Source organism: Equus asinus, chromosome 4, assembly GCF_041296235.1.
Source record: "Equus asinus isolate D_3611 breed Donkey chromosome 4, EquAss-T2T_v2, whole genome shotgun sequence".
In the NCBI taxonomy this organism is placed as follows: Eukaryota; Metazoa; Chordata; class Mammalia; order Perissodactyla; family Equidae; genus Equus; species Equus asinus.
The window spans coordinates 108,894,904-108,914,051 of record NC_091793.1 but is presented as its reverse complement, the minus strand read 5'-3'; the positions used below and the strand labels follow the sequence as shown (position 1 = coordinate 108,914,051).

At 39.2% G+C, this 19,148-nt stretch overlaps 1 protein-coding gene across 1 annotated transcript in view; it reads left to right on the top strand.

Annotated features, from left to right (window-relative positions):
* Nucleotides 1–19,148, top strand: part of LRP2 (LDL receptor related protein 2) — a 198,384-nt gene that overhangs the window by 42,463 nt on the left and 136,773 nt on the right. Inside the window, exons 5-9 of the mRNA XM_070508061.1 lie at nt 11,259–11,369; nt 11,701–11,814; nt 13,002–13,118; nt 14,629–14,781; nt 16,367–16,486. Coding sequence (XP_070364162.1) covers nt 11,259–11,369; nt 11,701–11,814; nt 13,002–13,118; nt 14,629–14,781; nt 16,367–16,486 — 615 coding nt within the window. The remainder of the gene's footprint in view (nt 1–11,258; nt 11,370–11,700; nt 11,815–13,001; nt 13,119–14,628; nt 14,782–16,366; nt 16,487–19,148) is intronic.

Here is a 19,148-nt window from a genome sequence, read left to right as displayed (position 1 = left end):
GAGTACAAAATCCAGTTTGGTCAATTTTAACTTTTATTACATTATTATGCTAAGTTTGTAGATCAAATGTCTCATTATTTTTTCTGCTCTTATGGACTCGATATTTTCCAGATTACCTTTGGGAAACTGTTACATTTTGAAAATGGCTTTCTCTACAGTGGCAGCATGCTACATCAGTTTGTACCTGATTACCACATGATAAGGCATACAAATCACAGTATTCTGTGTATAATGTTTAAGTATTGCCATGACCAAAAAAGAGAGTGCAATTATGTGTGTGATGTACTTCTTAAAAATTAGTAAAGACTAATCTGCCTCTCTTGAGATTTATATAAAATTGTTAGAATACAAGAATAAAGAAATTATTCTACTGTGTCAGTCCTAATGTCCATCTAACTCTGTCTTAAGTCTCAGACATACCCCAAAATCCAGTTTCTCTTAAAAGTCTTTATAAGCCTATCATTTATGAATTTATCCAGAACTCCCTTGAGTTTTTATGCATTTTTCCTGACATTTGTTTTGGTATACTGCATTTCATAAGTGTCCTGTGAGCTAAGTAATGGTACTTCTTTTCCTTTGCTCTTAAACTTCAAGGAGTTATTTTAGTATTTCAGTATTCCAATAATCGGTAGACAGATTTTGTGTACCTTAGAAGTCTTGATCATAAATTTCTTAGTTATTATGTCCTCAACTAAAGATTGAAGTTTTGGCTTATTCTCATGGGACACTTTGCCTATTGTTTGATCATTTTGATTTAGTTTTAGTTCTCTGGACTGTTTCCAAATTCCTTCGTTTGGTCCAAATGATGTATTTTATGCTTCTTGATGAAAGAGCCATCTTCTGTGTACTTTGCTACACTTCGCAATATAGTGCCATGCCTAGTGTGGGAGCTAACACAAACTGGTTATGAGCAAATTGTTCCAGTACTGTCCTGCTCAAACTGTACTCTGTTCACTGTACTGTTCACACTTACTCTGCTCACTGTCCTGTTCACACTGTACTCTTAATGGAAGAAATGCTTGTCTATGTGAACAGGAAAGACCTGGGCCCAGACTTGTCCAGATTCATGCTGCATCCACACCATGATCACATGGTATATTTTAAAAAACAACACTTCTCCAGTGCTTTCTTCCCTTGGATGTTATTTTTCTTTGAGAGGATTGCGTGCTATTTGTCTTTGTAGCTCCATTTCCTAGCAGAGTTCCTGGTACAGTTCTGTTGTGGTATAATTTTTGACTTAAATATTCTCTTTTGAGAGAGATTATGTTGCCTCTGTTTTGGATCTCCTTTCACTTTGGAAATTTTGCAGATAATTTAGACTTAGTACTGTCAATTTTAGAGATGGTCTTGTGGGTCTGGATGTCACAAAATAGAAGGTCCATGACTCAAGGACTCTCCTTTCAGTACTTTGTAAAGCAAACAATAGATACTTCATTGTGGCAAGTGAAGAAAATATTTTTGATTAATAATACTGGTAAATCATATATTATATTTTGCAATATTTTGTAAACTTCAAAGCCTTATATAAATTCCAGTTGTTATTCTCATTAGGTTCCTCAATTAGGACATAGAGCAGGTGTTATTATACTTTCTTATGAATAAAGAAACTAAAACTGCAAAAGGTAGAGGTTGTGTAATGTGTGGCAGAGCCAGGGCTCAACCTGTTTTCTGGTTCCAAGTGTAGTGATTGGTCTTCATGAAGGACTTTATTTACAGAAGGAGAAAGTTTTACCTTGTACAAGTTTAAGAGAGACCCAGAGGCCTGTGCCACCAGCCAACAGCCTGTGTCTTTATTCCTAATTTACAAGTGGATAAAAATGAGTGCTTTATTGCAAATGCAATGAGACTGAAGGAAATGCTACTTTTGGGAAAATAGAAGGCAGCCAAAACAGACTGTTTGGATTTATTCCATGTGAACATTCTGCAGCCAAGTCTAAAGTCACCAGTACAACTGCCTCATGACTGCCAGTGGAACTTCTGGAAAAAAGCTGGCAGGGTATGAGCATGCAAGCAGCTGTTATAGAAAGGAATGAAGGAAAGGAAGTGAGCTTTATAAAATATCTGGGCAGGAATTTTTAATCAAGTGTTTTTTTGGTTTTGTTTTTTTTAAGTACAAGTAATTGGTGAAACAAGGATTTGTTTAGGAAAGAGAACCACATTTATAGCTCATTGTTTCTGGAATCATACAAGTCATGAATCCTTCAGGGTTCATGGCCCTAAAGTGAATCTCACATATGTAAGGGGGTTTTACAATGAAGTATTCTTTCCTATTTGTCACTACCTTGTTTATTTATTGCTATGTGTTGTTTATGGAGGAGAGTGAAAAAATCTAATAAGTCAGGGGAAGTTAAGAAAAGAATCTTCATCCTTCCTTGTTAGTGCTTTGATCTCCTGGCCACAGCCAGATTCATACAAGAAAGAAATGAATGGCCTAGATCAAAGTAGTTGGGGAGGGGGCAGCATTGCACTCATTTTGTTTTCCTTCTTTGTTTGGTGCTCTTGTGAGAAGTGGGGAAGGGAATTGCCATTCATGGGGCATCCATCAGTATCTCATGCAATTTTTACATCAATACTACAAGGTGGGTATGATGACTCTCTCCACTTTCCAGAGATTATAAAGCTTGTCAAGAGGCAAGGTTGGAGAAGCCAGGGTTTTAACACAGGCCTAAACCCTATGCCCATGCCCTCAGAATACTGTTCTTTAGTAATGGAAGTTTACAAATTATTTTTGCCTGAAACTTACTTAACTATTTTGTTATTTTTAAAAATTATTGTTTAAAGCTTTTTATTATGGAAGGCTTTAAACATAAGCAGAAGCACAGTGAATTGTATAATGAATCCCTTTGTATTCATCACTCAGTTATATCAATTATCATTTCCTAGCTAATTTCGTCTTACCTATATCTTTTTATTCTTCTCCCCATTATTTTGAAGCAGATCCCAGACATCATATAATTTTGCCTTTGAATAATTCAGTATTTATCTTAAAATATAAGGACTAAAACATAACATAACATATGAATATCATGATCACACCAAAAAGTCAACAGCTGTTATTTAAAATAATCAGATAGTGTCAGTTTTAAAAATTCCCCAATTGTCTTGTTATGGATTTTTAGTGTCATTTAAATCAAAATCCAAATAAAATGTATACATTGGAATTGGTTGCTGTCTTTCAATGTGTAGGTTTGCCTTCCATTTCTTTTTTTTACCCCTTGCAATTTATTGGTTGAAAGAACCATCACTTGTCTGGAGTTTCCTACAGTGTGGGTTTTGCTCATTGCATCCCCTGATGTCCTTTAACATGTTCTCCTGTTTCCTGTATTTCCTGGAAATTGGTAGCTAGATCTAGAGCAAGGTTTCTCAACCTTGGTACTAATGACATTTGGGGCCAGATAATTCTTTATTGTGGAGAGCTGTCTTGTGCTTTGTAGAGTGTCCAACAGTATCCCTGGTCTCTATCCATTAGAAGCCAGCAACACCTCCCAGTTGTGACAACCAAAAATGTCTCCACACAATGTCAAATGTCCTCCAGGAGCAAAATCTCCCTCCCCTGCTCCAGCTGAGAATAGCACTAGTCTACTAGCTTGAACAGATACAAGGATTTGTATGTGGGGGGTGGGGGAGAGGGGCAACAACACTTTGTATATAAAGGTATATATTTGCATTAGGAGGCACACAATGTCTAACTGTCTCTCTGTTTGTGATGTTAGCAGCCATTGAAGATTGTTAGTGAGGTCCATTTAGCCATAGAGGTACTTCACTATTTTACATGTCACTTCAGATCTATAGCAACTGTTTATTAGTTGTTTTAAATGACAGTGTTCCCTCATGATGAAGGATTAAGTGAGGCTTGCCCAGAAATCATTTTCATGAGACATGACTCATTATTCCATTATTTCTGCAGTCCTGATGCATAGGAATCATTATTTATGGGCAAACTTAGAATCAGCCTATGAATATGACTTTTATTTTTCTATTGCTCAGAAATAAGATTGTCTGTAGGTACAGGTCTTAATGCATGAAGCATCTAGAAACCACTTAAATATAGTAATGGATGTTGGAAAAGCTCCAAACAAGGACTTGATTCTTTTCCCCAAATATTCAAAAGGAGCAGGAAGCTTGACTCTGTACTTCATAGTCCTGCCTGTCAGATCAGATCCCTTCCTATGTTATAGTCCCTGCCCTTTCAAGCTTCTAAGATCAAGACGTTGAGCTCCCAGATAGAGCACCTTGTGTCCATTCCAGACATTCCTTTTATAGAACAAAGAATAATATGTAAGAGTCCTCCTGGGGGGACAGAGAAAGGGGAGGGAAGAGAATGGGTGAGATGGTGGAAAGGCAAGGGTACTAAGGTCTCAATAAAAAGGTTATCCTTGAAATAAATTTGGTGTGGTACGAATGTTTCTTAATGTTTTATCTTTTTGTCTGCTGTGTTCCTATATGCATAAGTTATTTTCAGTTATTCCACTATTTGAGAACTATTTCTGAATATATATATTAAAAGCTGTGAAAAAGGTGAAAACTCATTTTCTCTAAGTTATTTTACTCTTTAATCTGGACATCAGTAAAACGGCACCTGTTATTAAACACGTTGTCACTTAACTTATTTTAAGGAACAGAGAGATTCAAAACTGCGGTCCATTTTACTTCTAATGGGATTAGCATCAAGGAAAACCCACTCATGCAGAGTCTAAGATAAACATCAGAACAATGCAGTAATTATGAGCCATTCAATTAATATATTGCAGTGACTTTCAGTTGCTCAAAAATAGTACGTTTTCTTCCCGGTTAAGTAAACAGATTATTTTGTTTTTATCAAATACCACATTAGAATGATTTTAGTGTGAGTAAAACTATTGCTAATTGTGATTGGTTTGCAGCACTTCTCTTTTGTTCCTTAGGAATGCCACAGAAAGGGTAAAATCCTTGTTACAATGAAGGCTTTCTTGCTGGTAATCAGCAGTATTTGGTCTGCCTGTAACTGGGGCTGCTTTGTCCTGAAGTTTTATTTCTACAGACTTTCTTTACTTTAGAATTTACACGTTTTCCTTTATATATCTAACTGCTGAAACTCCAACCAGGGAACAGTTGGAGGGAAATAAACATGCTGGCAAAAACTGTTCTCTGGACTCATGTCAAACATGAAGAACACATTGTTCTTCAAACTCGGTTCCGCATTTAAGCTGCCCTGTGAGGCTTGATCTTATTATCCTTTTTCTACTTCAGGTAAGAAAGAAGCAGAGAGACTGGCTGCATCTTCCGTATCACATCACAGACATACCTTTTTAGCATTCTTACAATTAAGGTAGGATTCAGAGCCCTGAAACCTCGAGGAAAGAGAAAACTTTCTTATTTAGTCTCCATCATACGAGTACATTATATCTCTCATCTTTTCAAAGACCCTAAGAGCCCTCTCAGCTGTTGCCCAATTTCTCTGCTCCCTTTCACAACAAAGTCACTTAGAGTTGTCTTTAATTCCTGTCTCCATTCCCTCTCTTTCTTTCTTGAACTCAGTGAAAAGAGTCCTTCATCTCCACCAATCTCTGGAAAGAAATGTTTGTCAATGCCACCATTAGGTTTTGCTACACCTAATAGTTCTTGTTCAAATGTCACCTTATCAAAGAGTTACTCCTCACTGTCACTCTTTAGCATTCTACCCTGCTATATTTCCATAACATTTTTTTTCTAGGTGACATTTATTTTAATGTCTATCCTTCCACTATCCCAAATAAAGTAAGTTCCACGAGAGCAGGGATTTCATGAAGTTCATCACCTTATCTCTAGTACCTTGCACTCCTATAGGTGTGCAATAATTATTTGCTGAATAAAATATTAAAAAGCTCCGGGAATTTCTACTTCACTTGTAATTTTATCACTTTATCCAATTCTTAGCGCAGTGTCTAAGAAGGTGGATTTCAAAAAATGTATGTTGAATAGAAGAGGAAGGCAGCGCTCTATAGAATAACTGGCTTCTAGGACACTCGCATTCATCCAGCCGTGGTTTGCTGATGAGTGCGCGATTATCTGGGGGCAGGTTCCCAGCAGGGGGACTGAGCCACACCATTTCTAGTTGTGATTTGAAGGTCGTCCCTCTCATGATTCTGGGCTGCAGCTAGTCTTCCTGTCTCCTCCATGGGACATTGCCTGTTTGTTCTGCCCAGATGAGTCACTAGGGATAGCCAAAAGGAAGAGACAAGTATGAGACCAAGGTGCTGTGGCCCTAAATAAAAACATAGAGCGCCATAACTCCTTCTATATAGAACCAGTACCACTAAGTCTGGTGCACGTCATAGAAGTTTGTTCACCCATGAGAAGCCATCTTCCTTCTTCACACTGTTCCTCGGAGCATTTGATGCACAATTTTCCATCTTCTTGCCCAATTACTTCTATAGTGGAGCTAATGTGAGATTTTCATTATTTTTTAAGAATTTAAAGCTACGTCAGTCTTTACCTCCTTTGCAGATTTTGGTGATACTTCTGAGTATGGCAAGAAGGAGGGCTTAGAGATCCACATTCTTTGGAGCAGGCATCTCAGGCGCGTTTCTAATTTAGGTCTAAGATCAGGTCACCATGGATGGGGATTTGGGACTTAAGACCCAGTAGTTCAAAGAGAGCACGATAAGAAAAACTAAATAACTTAACATGTTTCCTTTTTTGGCTTCAGTTTCCTGAAGGCCTGCTCAGACTAACCTGGACGTTAGTCTGATTCTCCCAGCTCCTGGGATGACCATATTTACTTTCTCTTTCCAAGGTGCTGAATTGCTATTTTCATTTTATAAACCTTATGTATATGTTTTTTAGTTAAAGGCACTTCAAATTATTTTTGGAAAGAGGCAGAAAATGCTTCTCCCATGTCCCCCTGTATATTCCCTTGGTGGCAGTCTTTTCAGGGACTTGAGTTTGACAGAGGTGTAGGTGGTGGATCCCCTGCTACTTGTGGTCTGGTTTTGTTTTTTTTTTTTTTGATGCTGACTCTCTTGTTGTCCTGGGAGTCCTGGAAAGCTGTTTCCTAGCATAGGGTTCCTGGAATTCCTAGATTGTATCAGATTGAAGTCCTTAGTAGAATATGCCATAAATTACTGAAATCTAAAGTTGGCCTCACTTCTCCAGACTTCCTAAAGTGGAATAGGAAACTGAATAGAAGAAAGGAAACCTTTTTTTCCCCTGGGTTACTTGTTCTCTTTCTTTTCATATTATCTTTTAAAAATTTTCTGTTTTCTTTCATTCAATTTCATTCTTTCTTCTGTAATTTTTTTGCTGCTTTTTATTACTTATCTGAAGCCTATAAGCAGTAGCTGTATCTGTTGTAGTACTTAGAAACATGCTTTGTGGAGCCAGATTGCTTGAATTTGAATTCTGGCTCTTCACCTCACCAGTTGTATGACCTTGTTCAAATTACTTAACCTCTCTGTGCCTCAGAGAGGCACATATATAAAATCTAGAAAATATAAATCTATAAAATGGGAGTAATAGTAGTATCCAGCTCATAGGGTTGTTAAGAGGATGAAATGAGTTCATACATACTGAGTAACTTAGACAAGTTTCTGGCACAAAGTTTTCAATACATGTCATTGATGATTATTATTGTTATTGCTTATTTAACTTTATGGGTAGTACTTGCAACTAAGTGCTTGTGTCCAAACTAGTAAGCTTTTTCTGGTAAATCCTTCCTTCGACTGGATTAGCCTACCTTGGAACCAGAGTCACGAAGAGTAACTTGGAAAGGATGGCTCTGGGACCTGGGAAAGTTCCAGGTGTTTGGGCAGGACTTGTATCAGAAACTTCTTGCTTTCCTTTAAATCTTGGCTTAAGTTTCATAATCTACCTTTAAGATGACTTTTCTTTCTTTATAATCAGCTAGTTTTTCTTTTCTGTGTTCTTTTGGCTGTTTTGTCAAATTCTGAAAATGGCCTTCCTGTCACGATGATAAAGAGTAGTGTCTACTATTTGTATCTTACTCTGCTGTGAATGATTTTCATTCTGGGAGGTCTACGAGGTCCTCAAACCACATCCTCCTTGATCATGTAAACAAAGCATGGAACTTTCTTGCTCCAAACCAAATCATTAGCAGAGAAAAAATTAAAAAAAATTTTTTTTTTTTAAAGATTGGCACCTGAGCTAACAACTGTTGCCAATCTTCCTTTTCTTTCTTTTTTTTCTTAGAGATTGGCACCTGAGCTAACAACTGTTGCCAATCTTCTTTTTTTTTTTTTCTGCCTTATCTCCTCAAACTCCCCCGTACATAGCTGTATATCTTAGTTGCAGGTCCTTCTAGCTGTGGGATGTGGGACACCACCTCAACGTGGCCTGACGAGCGGTGCCATGTCCGCACCCAGGATCCGAACCCTGGGCCGCTGCAGCGGAGCGCGTCAACTTAACCACTCGGCCACAGAGCCGACCCCTTTTTTAAATATTCAAGCACCAATCTAATATGTGTATTTGGGGGAAACTCCCAGTTTGGGGGTAACAAAACTGTGCATGTATCATTTGGAATTTGGAGAGAGTAAGGAAGGGAGAGAGGAGAGGTGGTGTGAGCCAAGGTGTTCTCTCATTTTTGTTGTCAGGTAAACTTTAGAGGTCTGGGGCTTAGTGAATAGTTACTCATCAATCTTTCCACTAAGACAAAACTTAGAAGGATGAGTTTCTCTGGTGTTCTTGTGTATTGTCTCCTCTCTTATTATACTTTCCCTTTACTTAGATCCTGCAGGACATTTTAGCTGCATGATGGATTTGCTCCATGGGAGAAAGTTTACAAGGTTACACTCAGAATTGCCAAGCAAATAAACCAAAAAATAAGATTTTAGATGTCCCTGAATCTCAAAGTATTGTGACTTCCTATTTCCTAGGGTAGATTGAAACTCATTAATTAACATCTTTAACAATTAAAATCTTTAAGGGAAATAGAATCTGCTCGTTTCTTACTTTGCTCAGTATGAACAATTTGGACCCATTCCCTCTATGTGGGTCTACAAAGGGGGAAAAACTTTTGGAAACAGATTTCCAAATATTTTCAGTATTTAGTGGAGTCAGGGAGCTCTGTGTGCAGTTGTTCCTATGGGCGTATGCCTCTGGTTAGCTGTGCACAGAAGAGACCAGAAGGTGTGCAAGGGTTGAGGCAGGTCCTGGGGTGACTGAGAGAGATTCATTATCACGTGGACGAAGACAAGAAAGCTGTTTGTTCCTCATTCCGAGTGTCAAACTGCTGACCTCTGACCATTCCAATACTCTCCCTGACGACATCAAGCTGGCCTTGTTGTTTCTTGGGAGAATGAGCCGTGTCAGTAAACTTTTAGTTAGGTCAGTAGATACTGTTTTAGTTCTTCCCATTTCAGTTTTATGGCACTGGCTCTCAAAAAGCAGGATGGAGTCCAGGCGACCCCATGGCTTAGGGGTTAAGTTTGCACGCTCTACTTCGGTGGCCGGGGTCCGCTGGCCCAAATCTGGGCACGGACCTATGTGCAGCTTGATAAGCTGTGCTGTGACAGGTGTTCTACATACAAAAAAATAGAGGAAGATGGGCACAGATGTTAGCTCAGGGCCAGTCTACTTCAGCAAAAAGAGGAGGATTGGTGGTGGATGTTAGCTCAGGGCTAATCTTCCTCAAAAAAAAAAAAAAAAAAAGCACTGCAGGGACAGCAAAAGATCCACCCAGCATATTTGCCCCAGATCCTTCATATCTACATTAATCATCTTGAATGAGGTAGTCACAGTCTAAGCCCAAATTTTTCCTCCTGACAGGTATCTATTGCAAAGAGCTGAGTTTTCTAAGATTTCTCTCCTGCTTGCTGATGCTCTTAAAAGGCTGGATAACATACTGACTCTAGGTGCTATCCTGCACACAAGCAGAAGGGAACTGCTTGCCGGACTCAACTGGCCTCTTGCATCTCTTGAAAGGAGAATTAATAAACAGACTTGTGTGAGCCTTTGAAGGCACATTTACGATGCATACCATCTCAATGATGAAAAGACAGCAGTAACCCTAAGCAGTGGCTGGTTCTCAGACCATTAAAAAATAAAATCAAATTCAGAAGAAATTAAAAATTTTAATCAGCGATTTTAAAATGCCTTCCATTTTAATATATGATTGCCTATATGTAACTTTGGCAATTTAGATATTTAAAGACACTTAATAGACTAGTTTTGAACTGCTGGAGATGAGAATATTTGTGCTTATTCCTTCACTATACAAAAAATGGAAAAAGATCATTTGAGAATTCCTTTTTTTTTAAAGTGCAAGTTGTTAACACGGGACAAGTTTAATACAGTTTCAGCACAGAATTTTGTGTACTGCTCCTCCTTGAAAGACACTTTGGGACTATCCAAAGACTTATCTGAAGTATGTATGTCTGTAAAAGCTCAAATTGGGTTCTTAAATGCAGAATTGAGCCTCCAAGTGGGACTGTGCTGTCTGGTCTTTGAGATCTTAGCTAAGACATACCTTTAATAAAAAGAAATCTGAAGACAATCTGAGAATCATTATGAAAACAATCTTTAATGAAAAGAAATAGTCAGACCAAGAAAGATATCACACTTGTGAGAAAAAGGGTATTAAAAGACCATAAAAGAGAAGTTCAGTTTTTTTTTTTTTTCCTGAGGAAGATTTGCTCTGAGATAATAACTGTGGCAGTCTTCCTCTATTTTGTATGTGGGTTGCCAACACAGCGTGGCCACTGATGAGTGGTGTAGGTCCATGCCCAGGAACCAGACCCGGGCCACCAAAGCAAAGTGCCCTGAACTTAACCACTAGGCCACAGGCCTGGCCCCTCAAAATATTTTAAAAAGCTTTTTAACTAAAAAGTTCACCTGTGATAACTCACTAGCAAATGGCCCTTCATTTCCCAAAGCATGTGTGGTGGGACACTAGTTTCCTGCGATGTTGTCTGTATTGTGTAAAAGAAGGTTCCATTTTCAACTAAGTTAAATTCCTTCTCATTCTTCAGCTCTGAGCTCACAGGTCACTTGTTCAGGGGAGACCTCCCTGGGCTCCCAGACCCCCCTGCTATGCACTCTTACAGTGCGCTATACTTCCCCCATTGGCACACAATCCAGTTTGTTATTTGCTATTTGTGTCATTATTTGATTAATGTTTCGTTCCCCTATCCAACTGTAATCTCCATGAGGTCAGGGACCAGGTCTCTTTTTTGTTTACCAGTATACGCTCAGCATTTAGTGTCTAGTGTCTAGTAGTCACTCAAGAAATATTTGTTGAAGGAATGTCTTAATTTAAGGTTTGTGTACTATTTCCATTCTTTCAGATTACCCAACGTGTACGCAGCTTACTTGTGCCAATGGAGCCTGCTACAATATTAGTCAAGTATGTGATGGGAAAGCTGATTGCAGAGACTCCTCTGACGAGAACAATTGCAGTAAGTAATGTGCACAGGATGTGCAGTGGTGGGCTGAAGCTGGCTTATAATGGCCAATTATGCACAGTTCTTCTCAAGTTTGTGTTCAGTGAATTCATGTGGGTAGCTTGAAGTCAGTCATGGTGGGAGTAATTACACCATGGAAATTGGCAAACACTGTAAGTTAGGGCCTTTTTGTTCCTGGAAAACTGGTTGTTAAACGTTTACCAGCATACTACTGCATAATCAGAATCTCTTTTTAAATTTGAGACAGAATCTTCTTATGAGATTAAATGGCTATAGTGGAATTGAAATTCTCTCTTTTCTTTCTCTTCTTAACCTTGTGTCCCAGCTAAGATATGCTCGCAGAACGAGTTTCAATGTGGCAGTGGGGAGTGCATCCCTCATGCTTACCTCTGTGACCATGACCATGATTGTGAAGACGGCAGTGATGAAAATTCTTGCAGTACGGTGATTTCCTTATGCTGAGTCATGTTGTTAGGAGTGCTTTTTTTTCCTTTCCTACCAATGTACCACTCTTTTCAAACAAAGGGGTTACTATCTGATGGCAGATGGAGCCAGAAGATTATTTAGGGCCCGTGGCATGAACCTCAGCAGTGTTGCTGGACCTGGGCTCCTTTATCTCCTGAGGATCTGTGTAGCGTTGAAGGGTTGCTGATGGACAGTTTGCATTCTTTCCTTAGGCTACAAGGATACAGGGTGTACTGTATCATTGGACTCTCAAATTACCCGTACCTCGGGAATGAGTCTGATACCCTCGATAGTAGAGTGAGAGAAGGACTTGAAAGGGATAAGAAGGTCCCTAATAGCAGTGGTCCTAACTCTCCTCTTTATTTTGAAATTCTTAGCATGTTAAAATTGGAGGGTCAAAAGAGTTTCAGTGTGGTGCAGGTGCCTTTTGTTGCCTCCACTTTTTTTCACTCTGACTCTAATTTTCCTTCCATGCTGTCGTCTGCAGTGCAACCACCTCTCTCTTGTTGTTGCCACCTCTGGACTCACTTTGGTGGAATATGTAGTTTGAAGTCTCTGTGAGAGGCTAATTCCAATAAGTTGGCAGGTTTTTGTGGTCATTTATTTACTAGAATGTATGATTTTTCTCCACACCTCTTTTGATTGGTTGTTCCCCATGCCTTAGGGATTGTTAAATATTTTCAATATCACCCTAATTTTCTATGAGCCATGCCTGATTTCCTTTCTGGCACCTGGGCTTATTTCAGTGGCCATATTTAAAGAGAGTGTGACATCATGGAATAGGTGACTGAGAATCATTTGGTTCTAGATAGCAATTACAGTGTTTGTGGTAAAGTAAGAGAATGTCGGACGTTGGCATTATCAGTCTGCATTCTCTGTTCTGTGTCAACCTATAGCAATACTGTATTATTTTTAATCTTGAGAAACACAGCCTGGCACCTGAGTTTGTTTCCAGGACCCAAAGCTGCTTTTATCTTCTGTTTCTTCTCCTGTTCTTTTTCTTTCACTTCCTCCTTGTTTTCACTTTTGTCAATATACTGAAGGGACTAAATTGACATAGAAATTTCAGTTTCTAGAATCTCAGTTTAGCCAGTGAGGTGAGCACTTTGTTTTTTTCCAAGTGATTTGTGTCTTTGGAGTGCAGCTCTTGTTTTCTTCCAGCCTATCAGACCTGCAGAGGCAACGAGTTCACTTGCCCCAGTGGCTACTGCATTAGTCAAGACTGGGTTTGTGATGGAGAGGATGACTGTACAGATAATGGAGATGAAGATGGATGTGGTAAGGAGGAGAAGAGATTCTGATTGAAAAGCATTTTCTTAAAGTATCTGCCAGAACTTGTTTTTCCTACTTTTCTTGTTAAAAATTATCTGTGTGAGGGGCCAGCCCAGTGGTGCAGTAGTTAAGTTTGCACATTCCACTGCTGTGGCCTGGGGTTCGCTGGTTTGGATCCCGGGTGCGGACATGGCACCGCTTGGCAAGCCATGCTGTGGTAGGCTTCCCACGTATAAAGTAGAGGAAGATGGGCATGGATGTTAGCTCAGGGCCAGTCTTCCTCAGCAAAAAGAGGAGGATTGGTGGCAGATGTTAGCTCAGGGCTAATCTTCCTCAAAAAAAAAAAAAGAAAAGAAAAGAAATTATCTGTGTGACAAGCAAGTCTCAGAATTGGCTGGGTTTTAAGGGACTTAGTGGGAGAAGAAGCAAATGACTCCGCTAGCTTTTTCTAAAAAGACCTAGAACTCAAATATAGCATAAATTATAATCCCTTCCCTCCTATCATTAAGGCAAATAGGTAGGACAGTCTCTCCCCCTTCTATAGCCCAGTCTGACTTTTTCCCTTTAAGATTATTTACTTTAAGTAGATTTATCTTATGAAAGAAGTAGGCTGGGAAGGAGGAAAAATAGGGAAAAACATAATTTGTCTTAGACTTTATAACCTTTAAAAATGATTTGGAACTTTGGTAACATTTCAGTTTCATTCTGTTTTGAAATTCTGGTTTCCAAATGAGTCACTGACATCCAGAGGTGGAAGACAGGCCACATGGGAACATGTGAGAGGGAGCTAGGGATGGGTAGTCAGAAGAGAGGCTGCTATGCAGGGAAGTATTTAAAGATTCTGTGAGACGGAAATTGCCAATGATATCCATCCCCTTCACTCTGCTGTTATCATTAACAGTACCTCCAACAGTTCAGAAATTACTAACACCCACACCATAAAACAAGTTCCCTGTACTGTTCCAGCCCCAGGTATAATAAGAGTGATACTTGTTCTGGGAACATCCCCTGGTGTCACGTTTTCGTCTTCCAGGAAGTATTCTTCTTACATTTGGGTTATAGGTTTTCTTACACTGTTGACGTTTTAGTAAACAAACAAAATAAATTAAACAACCAAAAAATACAAAAACAAAGTAAAAACTCAGGAATCTTGACGTGACCTTGATAGTCCTAGTTATATCATTCATGATTTAAATAACTGAGTCTTCTCCTAGGAGTTATGACTCTAGTTTGTTGATCAAATTCAAGCCCATTTCTGCATCTTACTCTTATTACCTGGCTGAGGATTGCCTGCCCTACAAAGAGTGGAACTTAAATAATTCCATTTTGCCACTCCTTGGAATCTCAATAAAAGGCCAATGATAGAGTTAGAAACCACAATTTTATTGTAAATTATAGGTCATTTGTAGACTTCTCTTGTCTACCTGATCTATAGCCTCTCTTAACCGTGGATTGAAAAAGAGCTGGCTCTACCTCTCATATGGCCTGTAACTCTCTCTTTTGTTTTTCCCCATAGAAAGCAGTACTCATCATATTCATAAATGTTACCCTGGTGAATGGGCTTGTCCAGGGTCTGGAAAATGCATCCCAATTGGAAAAGTTTGTGATGGGACTCTGGATTGTCCAGCAGGAGAAGATGAAAGCAACATCACTCAAGGACAAAATTGTGGTGAGTATGGAAATTTATCTGGATAGCATTCAGATAAAGATGATTCTGGGGGCCAGCCTGGTGGCGCAGTGGTTAAATGCACATGTTCCACTTCAGTGGCCTGGGGTTTGCGGGTTCGGATCCCGGGTGCGGATCTATGCACCACTTGGCAAGCCATGCTGTGGTAGGCGTCCCACATATAAAGTAGAGGAAGATGGGCATAGATGTTCTCAGGGCCAGTCTTCCTCAGCGAAAAGAGGAGGATTGGTGTCAGATGTTAGCTCTGGGCTAATCTTCCTCAAAAAGAAAAAAAAAGTTTCTGTTTTTCTATAACAGATTCTCAAATACAGAGAGTATCAGTTGATGTTTGCATAATGAACTATACCAAGACAGTCCATTTAAACCAATAAACACGTATTATTTCTCATAGTTCTGTGGGTTGGCTAGGTAGTTCTTCTGGTCTAGACTGGCTCACTCACATGTCAGGATGTTGCAATAAAAGCTGTGGCTGGTCCAGGCTTGCTTGCACAGTGGTAGAAAGGGCAAACTCTAGTGCACAAGCTCTTTTAAGCCTCTGCTTATTTCATGTTTGCTTACTCTCTTATTGGTCAAAACACGTCACTTGTCCATGCCCAGAATCGATGGACTGAGGAAATAGACTCCATCTCATGATGAGAGGAGCTTCAAAATTTTTGTGGCTTCCTCCCTCCCTTCCCAGGGAGAATGGTTTTAATGGAAATAATGGCAATTTTGATGACTCTAAAGGTGTTCGGGAGATTTTATTCCCTGCCTTATACTTAGGGAAAAAGGCTTTGTCTGCCTATACTCAAAAAAGAAGATTCTGGTTCCTATGATATATACTTTGAGTTAGTTTTTCTTTTTTTCCCCTTTTTCTGTGGCTGTAGAATGTTCTCCCACCATCAACCCATCAACTCTGTGGACAGCTGACTATCCTGCAAGGGAATACAGTTTATGCCCTTGATTCCATCAATAGTGCCCTCTCTAAGTTAGGTAGTAGTTCTCGAGAAGTGGCCATGTAACTGTAACCGTAAGATTTTTTTTTTTTCTGGAAAAACTTACAATATTGAAATATGCAGAGACTTCTATGACTTTTCTTTTGCCATTTCATTTGGGAGCCCTTTCAAAAAAGCTTTAAAGATTAACAAGAGCTATATAGTCATAGTACAATGTTAGAAAATAAAAATTAACAGAAAGAAAAAAATATAGTTACCTGAAAATTCTACCACTTGAAGCTAGCCATGGTTAACAGTTTTAGTGTTATTCTTAATCCAGTCACTTGGGAATTCTTGGCACCTTCTACTGGGTAGACACAAAGATAGGCTTATGACCTGAGTTTTCCATAAACAGCACTTAAGATGACTTCAGCTTGCGTACAGTTATAACTTTAGAAGTACTTCTTTTTTTAAATATGAGTTGAGCTTTTATTGCATAATATTGCAGTATGGCTTGAATGGTGACAAACTTCCTGGGGTTCTACTCTGTTTACTTAGCTTTTACTTTTGAAAAAAGAAGCTCTTACTTTATAGGTAAATCACTCGTATCTACAGGTCACCATTCATTCAACAAAGTGTTTTTCTTTGTTTAGATGTGAATTTGTGTCCTCTCTTGGGCTGTGAGTACCAATGCCACATGTCACCGCATGGAGGGATGTGTTATTGTCCCTCAGGTTTTATTGTCGACCAAAACAGCACTCGTAACTGTGTCGGTAAGTGACAGGTCAGAGCGCCTGGTCTTTCATCACATGCTTGTGGCACTGAAGGGTTCCATGATCTCTGACATCAAGGACTTTGTACTTGTGGATAGGAGTGACGGTCTGTGTAACAAGAAGCAACACAGTCCTCACAGAAAACCTGGACAATATAAAATTTTAACTCTGAGAAGCTTTTGTGAGATTCACAAGGCAAAGGAGTTCTGTGATGAGTGAGTTTACTAGCTACATGTATACCTGTCTACTACCCGATGATGGAGGGTAGTCTTTTGTGTTTTCTTTTTAAGTATTTGGAAGCAGGGTTGGTATGGCCATACTAGTTGTTAAATACTGAAATACTTCCATGCGGCTATTGAACCCATCAAGTACCCTATCCTGCTACCCTGGCTCTTCTCCAGGATGTTCAAATCTCCCCAGGATCCAGCAACTAACTAACCTGACACAGCAGAGGATCACCAGGTCACTGCTCAGCTGACTACATTGGCTAGTTAGTGGCTATGCTGTGCTGGTTGTTAATCCCACTAATTTTCACCTCTACGTAAAGCTAATATTCAAGAAGAACGAAAGCTTATCATGTTGCTTCCAGCTAGTGGCTGGACTTGAACTAGACACTAGCGCACCAAATATTTCCCACATCTCTCCTATCTGAATTGTAAGAATTATTTCTCCCACTGGGGAATATATGATTCTGATGTGAGCCAGCTTTGCATCCCACTATGATTACGATGGGGTCTTATGATGGAACAATTAGACATAGCCAAGTAGCATCAATTTTCAGGTTTTCATGATTTGAACAATGAATTTTTAATTCTCTGATTTTTTTCCTTCTTTCTAATTTTTGATATGTGAACAACAGACATATTAACAGGAAGTGACCATAGAGGTTTAAAAAAAAAAACTTTGCTTTTACTTGTGTTGGGAAAAGGCATCTGGAAGGCAACTGAAATGATTCATTAAAATTAAGTTTGGTGGTCATTTATGGATCTCTAAAAGATAGATGATTCAGAATTTTCTCAGTGTATATGTGTTCTTTTGATATCCTTAGAAATTTGAGATTCTTCAGGGCTTTCTGGATAAAAAAGTAAACATGGCATACATAAGAAATAGTTTTAGAAAAGTGTTTCTTCTGAAATTATTTATAAAATATTATTATAATTTGGACCCAAATATTGAATTTGGATAAACCTAATGAAGTTATTTAGTCTTTAGTCTGAGCTCATGCTTTTCAACTTAACTATACTTCATTAAATATAGTCTATCTTAATAGCTACTACCCATAGCAAGTAAATCTTTTAATCCCAGAAATCAATTCTGGTTTATGAATTAAACTTGGATCTCTTGAGAAAGTCTATATCTCAGTGTTACTGAGAATTATAATAATGGGGCTCATTTATGTGTCACATGCCAAGAAAAACGGGATTTTTCTACCTGGTAAAGCAATCCAATTGAGGTTGTCTTTGTGGTGTTCAAAGTATGTAATTTTAGGTTTCTAACATCATGACCATGTCCCAACGTTTGCCTATGATCAGATTGCTCCTCTTAAGTAACTACATTCAACAGGACATGTTAAGATCAAGTGCTCTATGCAAGTCAACCCAAGAGATCCTAAAGACTCAGAGAGAACTCTGAATTATTTAAGAACGCTCCTGGGGGCCGCCCGCATGGCAGAGTGGTTAAGTTTGCACGCTCTGCTTGGGTGGCCCAGGGTTTCCTGGTTCGGATCCTGGGCGTGGACATGGTACTGCTCGTCAGGCAATGCTGAGGTGGCGTCCCACATAGCACAACCAGAGGCACTCACAACTAGATGTACAACTATGTACTGGGGGGCTTTGGGGAGAAGAAGGAGGAGGGGGAGGAGGAGGAGGAGAAAAAAAGAAGATTGGCAACAGATGTTAGCTCAGGTCAGCCAACCTTTAATAAAAAAAGAATGCCCCCAAATTTCAAAACATTTTAGAAATAAAACATTATGATCTGAAACTGGCATTAAATGAGATTACAGGACACTTTTTGTGTTTTATCATCATTGTCATCATCATCATCATAACACTGGGAATAGAATCATGTAATTTAAAAACACTTTTCACATGAATGTCTTCATTTGTTAGGTGGCTTTCTGACTTTGAAAGCCCTGCCTGTGCTTCCTGGCATCGCTGCAAGGGCAGCATCCCATTTTTCTCAGATCGGTGCTCATCTGTGGGTGTGAGGCTGCTCCTTTGTCTTTGGCAAATGTCAGCCTTCTTTCTCCACTCCCTTTTACTGCCACCCTGCTGCCAATCCCTCTTCCAGTCTTTTAGTTCTCTAGGCATTTTCCCTTTCTTTTAGTAGAAAAGGAATTCCCATAGAAATACCAGAAGCCACATTCTCAGTATTACCTCAGCTTTCTCTTTTTCTCTCTCTCAATCTCCAAAGAAGAGTTGGGGCTGGGCTGCCTGGCCACTGGAACTCCATAGGCCATGAAGTCTTTTCAGTAAAAGTGATTTACTCTTTCAGAATCCCTAGTTCAGTCTTGTGATGCCCCATAACCTGGTCTCAGTCTTTTTTTTTTTCACTCTGGAATCCAGGTAGCACATTTTCCAACATCTTTTCTAATATCTAAATCTGTGATGAGGTTTGGGTTATATTTCCAAGTGTCTAGAGCTTCTTATTTGTCAGAGGTCTA